This window comes from Rhamphochromis longiceps, linkage group LG5 (assembly GCF_057381845.1).
Source record: "Rhamphochromis longiceps isolate RC_006_pf linkage group LG5, R_longiceps_female_GT1.1, whole genome shotgun sequence".
NCBI lineage: Eukaryota > Metazoa > Chordata > Actinopteri > Cichliformes > Cichlidae > Rhamphochromis > Rhamphochromis longiceps.
The window spans coordinates 1,604,737-1,612,604 of record NC_140561.1 but is presented as its reverse complement, the minus strand read 5'-3'; the positions used below and the strand labels follow the sequence as shown (position 1 = coordinate 1,612,604).

The 7,868-nt window shown below is 43.2% G+C and overlaps 1 protein-coding gene across 2 annotated transcripts in view; it reads left to right on the top strand.

Moving 5' to 3' along the window:
* The first annotated feature begins 1,626 nt into the window (after window positions 1–1,626).
* Window positions 1,627–7,868, top strand: part of lamb3 (laminin subunit beta 3) — an 18,532-nt gene continuing 12,290 nt past the window's right edge. For both annotated transcript variants that reach the window (XM_085405447.1, XM_085405446.1), the window contains exons 1-3: window positions 1,627–1,801; window positions 2,485–2,639; window positions 6,280–6,394. In XM_085405447.1, the coding sequence (XP_085261573.1) occupies window positions 1,777–1,801; window positions 2,485–2,639; window positions 6,280–6,394 (295 nt within the window). In that variant the 5' untranslated portion in view covers window positions 1,627–1,776. The remainder of the gene's footprint in view (window positions 1,802–2,484; window positions 2,640–6,279; window positions 6,395–7,868) is intronic.

Below are 7,868 nucleotides of genomic sequence, written 5' to 3'. Positions count from 1 at the left end.
CCTTTCTCGTCACTCTCGCTTACCTTACTCCGCCCTGCCGCCCTTACCTCACTCCTCCGCCCTTACCTTTTATAAGTATTTATAAAATAAGTTTTATAAATACTTATTTTCAATTAAAATATGAAATAAGTATTTATAAAACCTCTACTAACATCTAAATGCTTTTCTAAATACAAATAACATGTTATATATGAATCTATTATTTAAGAATAAAAATGTGTATATGCAGTTATAAATAACATATTAAGGAAGCACTTATCTTACTGGTGTTTAGGAGTGTGCCATTATTTTGACAGTTCTGAGCCTCTGGACACCTGTGGTGTCAGTGTTACCTGTTTAATGTAAATACGTTTTATTACAGTATTGTTAATCAAAGGTCGGCACACCGTCTTTTTACACTGAAGTGTACGGGAACTAAATGTGTTAGATGCCACCACAAGAACAGCTTAAACATCACAAAAGTGTTGTGCAGTTTACATCACAGTGTCGGTTACACTGCTTCTTGCCACATGTAGCTCGTTTTGGAAATTCCCTTATGGGTCTGGAGGGCAGTCCCATCCGCTCCAGACTGACATTGTTGTCTGGATTGGAGGACTTGTTGAAACATCTTGCTGTAACTAAGGCTGGGATTGATGTCGATATAAAACCTTCTGGTTACCAACAAAAGAACCATAGCAACTGTCCAGGCATGACGACGCTTGTCAGAAGTGTGCGTTTGTGATTTCTCAGAAAACACACCCTGCAGTTAGCATTAGTCAGTGTGTCTGAGGCTATGAAGAAAAGCACACAGTGTATGTTCACCTGGCCTCAGGCTATTGTTTCTTTCTACACAGTGATGATTCAGAGGACAGCAGTTAACACACAGCCATGCAAACGCTGCTTAGGATGGTAACCCTACTGCACAAGCTGTCAGGCTACACAGAGGAGAACTGACCGAATGACTGCAAGCTGCCATGTCCATACCCTGTCCTGGTACTTTAGTCATCATCGCCCTTCACTCAAGCCTACATGTTTACACCCAGAAATGAGAACTAAACACAAAGTAGCAGAGGCAGCTGAATTAACTTGTAGATATTAAATTAAATGGCCTGCATTTGTATAGCGCTTTACTTTTTTCCCTTAGGACTGACCCAAAGCGCTTCACACTACATCCACCCATTCACACACACATTCACACACTGGTGATGGCAGCTACATTGTAGCCACAGCCACCCTGGGGCGCACTGACAGAGGCGAGGCTGCCGGACACTGGCGCCACCGGGCCCTCTGACCACCACCAGCAACTTAATTAAAAACCAAACTGTTGGAAAACTGAAATGCAGGTAATGGAGTCTGAACAATGATTGGTTTTAATGTTTCATCCTTTCAGCTCCAGTAGCTGCACAAACTTTACAAACAAAGAATGCATTTGCTACTTTTAGCTTTCACCTGAAGTCAGTTTTATTTATTACTTGATAATTAATAAATATGAATTATTATTATTAATAATAGTGTACAAATTAAATGAAAATGAGTAATGACTACTTTCATTGAGTGTGTGTCTGGCTCTGTGAGTGTGTGTGCTGATTCATGAGTGGAGGGAGTGGTGGTGCAGGGCGTGACTCTGACACACGCTGTGTCACACTATCCAGGTGAGAAATGGTTTTTAAGGCAGCAACACGAAGCAGTGCACACCTTTCCACAGCACAGCTGAACTCCCAGCACAGCAGCCTTCTGTATTTGTTTGCCGACAGCTGCTCCTATTTCTTCTGGACGTTTTAACAGGAGGAACACAACATGAGAATACTTTTACTACTGGCTGGTGAGATTTCCCATTTTCACTGCTGCTTTATTGCTATTATATTTATTGAGTTTGTGATGTTAGTTTGAGTTTTGCACGCCACATGTTAGCATTCCTAAACACCCTGAAATAGATAGCCTGCAGCTTTTTTATTTACTAGCTAAAGAGATGGAAGTAAGCTGCAGCAGTGAACGGTTCGATGGAGATGTTCACGCTGCTGCATGACAGTCTGTCTCTGAAATATGTGATGTTAGACATGTTGGTATCTGTCATGAAATCCTGTGAGAAGATACAAACACAGCCTATAACTACTGTGTAGAGCTGCAGTACATCTTTAAGAATAACCAGGTTAATGTGGAGATGCATTTATAATTTTACCTATTCTAAGTAAACCTTAATCAAACATCAATGTGCTTCATGTACGTGGTTTCATCTGACCAGCACACAGCTTTGGGTTGTTTCGTCCCTTAGAATTACCTTTGGCCTGAAAATAGACAGTACGACAGCTGCAGACCAACATCTCTGTTACTGCTTCAAAAGCAGCATGACACTCATTTAACAGTTTTATTGTAGGTTACTCTGTCTTTTAGATGTATTTTGAACAGCAGTTAATAATAAAGGAAGAAGTTTTTGAGAGCCTCAGAAAGCTTAGAGTTAGGTGTGTTGTATTCATACCTGTACACATTCTGCCCTCCTCCTGACAGCCTCAGCCATACTGTCACACGCCCAAAATGACTGCTCATGGGGGGCATGCTACCCACCCACAGATGACTTGCTCCATGGCAGGGCTCACCAACTTCAGGCTTCATCTACCTGTGGCCTCACTGGCTCAGAGGTCTTCTGTACCCCGTACCAACAGGTAAGAGCGTGCTTTCCTGTTTTATCTCTGTGAGCAAATGGAAAGTTTGGAAACTTATATCACCCTTTAACAAACAAGTGAGAACTTCCAGGCATATCTCTGCAGCTAAAGGGTTCTCCAGTTTAAGAGCGTTTCAGGTAAAATATCCAAAAATTCAGCTTTAGTTTTTGATTTAGAGAAAACAAAGATCGCACAGAAGAAGCAGCCGCTTCAATTCAACAATGTCATATGTGACATTATCGGATTGACAGAACAAAAGTGGAAACTCAAAGTGTCTCTGGCAGGGAACAGACATGTACACAAACTAAACCAGTGCAAACCAGAACTGCTGACTGATAGAAGAGGTCACAGACAGGAGGACAAATGAGATTCATGTGCAACCAGTGATGGGAGGGAAAGACAATAGCAACTGATCCAAAAACACAAAAACAGGAAGTAAAACCAAGTGAAAGACACAAAGTAAGAAAAAGAAAAGACAACACAGAGCGTGGGGATAAGGCAGCACAGGACACTGGCACTACAAACACAAAGATGAGAAAATATATACAAATAAACATAGAGACTTAGGATGTGTTGATGTTACTTTATCTTCATAGATCACAGTATGGGCAACGTTGGATTAGCCTCAGGGAGCTAATAACTGTCTTAGGCGTGGTCCTCTGTTCATCCATTTAAATGTATCCTTGTACTTCAGCGTTCACACAAAGACGCACACATGACGATGAAAGCCTTCGGCATCATCAGAGGAAACAAGTCCGATCTAGCCAGGAATGCCACTTTACTGCTGGAGGTGTCAAATGTTGTATCTAATGAAAAAGAGCTGCAGAAAAAGTGTCGAAGCTGAAGGTGCTCGAAGTAAGCAAAACTCTGTTCACTAAAAGAAGCAAATCCAGAATAAACATGCAAGTCCCCAAATTTAGCCCCGTAGACCAGGTGTAATCTAATGAAGGATGAGAAAAACTATGGTTTGTGAAAAGCCCGGCAGAGGGTGGACAGGAGTGTAAGTCAAGGTGGAAGAGTGAAGAGGTGAGCACAGTGTGGCATTCAAAGACAGCGTATGAGCCGAATTCGCTTCCATAACCAGCCATCAAAGAGGGAACTCTTCATATCCAACTCAATAATTCAGGCTCCTCATATTTGTTGCCCCAAAATACAAGAGATTAGGTAACCCTGGGCCTCTGTAAGGCTCAGCGGCACAGGAGGCTTCTTGTTCCAAATAACATCCTAAATAAGAAAAAAAGCGAGAAGAAGCAACATCAGGATAATTTAAACACATATGAAAAGCATGGAAACACATGAAGAGGGAACTGAAAAGATTAGAACAGACCAATGTTCAAAGACATATTTATTTATACATATTTACAAGAGCCATCTTTGCCTCATAAACGTGCCCCCAGACAATTGTAAAGCTGCCAGCAGAGTCCCAGGCTGTTTTAATGTGAATTAAGGGAATATTTCTATGAATAGGGGCAGCAGCATCTTTAAATTTGCTGGATAAGGAGGAAAGACACTTCCCAACCCATCTTAGACATACTGTCTACTTCTCCAAGACAGTTTCCTGCAAATAAATGATATGTGCATGAAGTATTAACACTGACATTCCTGCTCCCATATGTCCATCTTAAGTTTGCCAGTGAACATCTAAATGATGCTGTAGTCAGATGAAACCAAACTCAAGATGTGCTAAGAAAAACCCACTATGTCCACAGTCAAGCATAGAGGTGGAAACATGTGTTGGGGCTGTTTTTATGCTAATGGTAGAGAACAATGTCACTGGAGATGAGGTCGTGGATGAGTTCTCCAGTGACAATGACCCAAAACATCTGACCAAGGACACTAACAAGTGGCTAAGGAAGAAGAACATTATAGTTATTGTAATAAGATAAGATAAGATAAGATAACCTTTATTAGTCCCACACGTGGGAAATTTGTTTTGTCACAGCAGGAAGTGGACAGTGCAAAAGTTATGAGGCAAAAATTAGAATACAATAAGAATAAATACAGTACACAGCTGTACAGAATAGAATAAAATAAAATACTATATACAGTAGAATAAAATAAAATAAATATACAATAAGATAAAAATAGAATACAAATACAAATACTATATACAACTGAGTAAAAATACAACGATGACAGAAAGGATTATTGCACTTAGTATTATTGCATATGTATGGATGTGTGTGTTTGTTCAGTTAAAGTCTTTGTTGTGGAGTCTGACAGCAGTGGGGAGGAAAGACCTGCGAAATCTCTCCGTCCCACACCGTGGGTGCCGCAGTCTCCCACTGAAGGAGCTGCTCAGTGCTGTCACAGTCTGCTGCATGGGGTGGGAGACGTTGTCCATCAGGGATGACAGCTTAGCCGCCGTTCTCCTGTCACTCACCACCTCCACTGGGTCCAGAGGGCATCCTAGAACAGAGCTGGCCCTTCGGATCACCCTGTTCAGTCTCTTCCTGTCCCCAGCAGAGATGCTGCCGCCCCAGCAGACCACGCCATAAAAGATAGCAGAAGCCACCACAGAGTCATAGAATTTCTTCAGGAGTGGGCCCTCCACCCCAAACGACCTGAGTCTCCGCAGCAGGTACAGCCTGCTCTGCCCTTTCCTGTAGAGGGCGTCTGAGTTATGAGTCCAGTCCAGTCTGTTGTTCAGATGAACACCAAGGTACCTGTAGCTGTCCACAGCCTCAATGTCCATACCTTGGATGTTCAGTGGTTGCAGTGGAGAATGCTTGTGCCTGCGGAAGTCTACCACCAGTTCCTTGGTTTTACTGGCGTTGATCTGGAGGTAGTTCATAATATAAGGACCCAGTACACTCAGCGTTGCAGATTAGTGAATGTTTATTAGCACGGTGCTCTCCAGCCTTCTCCTGACTGCTTGCACTGCACGCTGTTCGCTCTCCTCCCTCTGTCCTCCCAGCGTGCTGCTTAAATCGAGAAGGCAGCATTAGAGTGCTGACTGCCAGCTGTGTCAGCCAGTCTCCCCTGGCACCGCCCCCTGATCCCACGGTCCCATAGCCAATCTCCAGACCTCGCGTCTATATAAAATCTTTAGAGGGAGTTGAACCTTCATTTGCCAAGCAGCAGCCAAGCGGCCTCTAAAGAAAAGATTCAGAGAGTTTCTGTAAAGGGACACCATCCCTCCTGTGTTAATAAATACTGACTGCTGAAATCAGTGGTGCGAGCTGTCAGTGAGAAAATGTTCAGCTATAAACAGTACATTCACAGTTTTTCATAAACTGCACATGTCAGCACTGTAAAAAATCCCAATACTCAATATTAAATAACATGTACAGTTTGCAAACCAATGCAACTGGATTTTGTTTGTTTTTTACAAAGTCCAGCATTCTTTGGATATATGGCTGGTTCTACAGATGACTGAGGATTTACTTCAATATAGTGAATAAACTGTGTTTACCAAGCTTTTACTCGGGCAAAGGTTCAGTGCTAGAACTATTAGAAATTCACTGGTACCTGCTCAGTGACCCAGCTCATGTGGCACAGCAGAGAATTCAGAGGCCAGTCCCTGGTCTCGAGTTCAGGGTCAGCTCAGTGGCACACTGTCCTTACATCACACATTACACTGAATCTCTTGTGGGAAAACAAAAGGTTTATTTATGTCTTTGTGTTTTTATTCTTTCAGAGGAAGATGAAATGTTGTCCGTGTGACTCCAGGAACCCAAACAGTCAGCTGGCCCACAGTGTCCAGGATGTTGTGTCCACCTCAGGGCCAGACAGATGGTGGCAGTCTAAGAAAGGTGGGGGGTGAAAGCAAGCAATCATAAAGAAGGACTCATGCATAATACAACTAATACACTATACTGACAAAAGTACTAATCTGCCTTCACATGCGTGTGAACTTGAGTGTTGGCCCATTCTTAATAAATAGGCCAGTGAAGATCCTCTGCACCAACCTAGCTCGCTCGTGTCTTTATGAGCAGTCATGATGGCAAAGGAACCGGCCATCCCCGAAGTGTTCCCTCAAAGTTGGGAGCATTGCCAGACGCAGAAGCGTGATTTGTCACTCCAGAGAACACTTCCACTGGTGGCGTGCTTGACACCACTGCATCCGACACTTTCTATGGTGCTCAGTGATGTCAGGCTTGGATGCAACTGCTCAGCCATGGAAACCACTCCACTCTCTATGCTCTCTTGAGCTAATGTGAAGGCTACGTGAAGTTTGGGGGTCTGTAGCAATTGACTCTGCAGCAATTTGGCAACCTCTGTGCACTATACTCCTCATGATTCACTCACCCCACTCTGTGATTTTACGTGGTCTACACTGAGTGGTAATATAAGAGAAACTTTGACACAAACTCAACCACAAACAGTTGAGTGTGGAAAGGAAATTTCAGGTGTGGACTTGTTCTACAAGTAGCATACATCCCGGTATCATGCTGGAATTCACTGAGCTCCTGAACGCAACCCATTAATTCACAAATGTTTGTAGAGTGATCTCCATTACTAAGGGCTTGATTACATCTTGATTGCCACTTCCATGACCAACGTGCACCTTGTGGCCGTCGAAGTGATTGAAACACTTGAACATCAGGTGGCTGTAGTTGGCTGTTGCTCAGGAGATACTCTACTAACTGCTCATCTACTAATCGGAGGGTTGGTGGTTCCATCCCTGGCTGCTCCAGTCTGCGTGCCAAATAAACTTGGGCAAGATACCAAGTACACCAAGCTGCTCCTTAATGCATCTATAGACAGAAGCCGTTCAGAAAAGGGTTACTCCTGGTAGGCTTTAATCAGGCTCCACCAGAGCACTTTGCTCTCAGACTGCAGACTTACTCGTGGTTACCAGGTTATTTATGAATCGAATGGGAGACAGACCCCACAGCTTTCAGGCCCGTATTCTTTGGAAGCAGTGACCAGTTCACTTACTGTGTGTTTTTAGACCGCTTTGCAGTTAATCATTAGATAACAGTGTGTTCTTCTACAGTGTGTTTTTTGTCCTACCTCCTTCTGTTTAACCTCAGTGGGTCATGGCTGGTTGTTAACTCCTTTTTAACAGTTTCTTTCTGTTAAAACACTGTTACCATGTGTTTGCTCATAGGGGGTCATCTTGGTGCTATAGAGTTAAAGTGCATTATATTTGAATTGAAAACTATGTCCCCTATGAAGCCTATTGCAGTTGCTATTGACTGGCAGGGCCCATGATCCCTATACAGGACCCAAAACACTTCGGGGCATTCCAGTTCATACCCTGTCAAGTGCCCACCCGTCTCC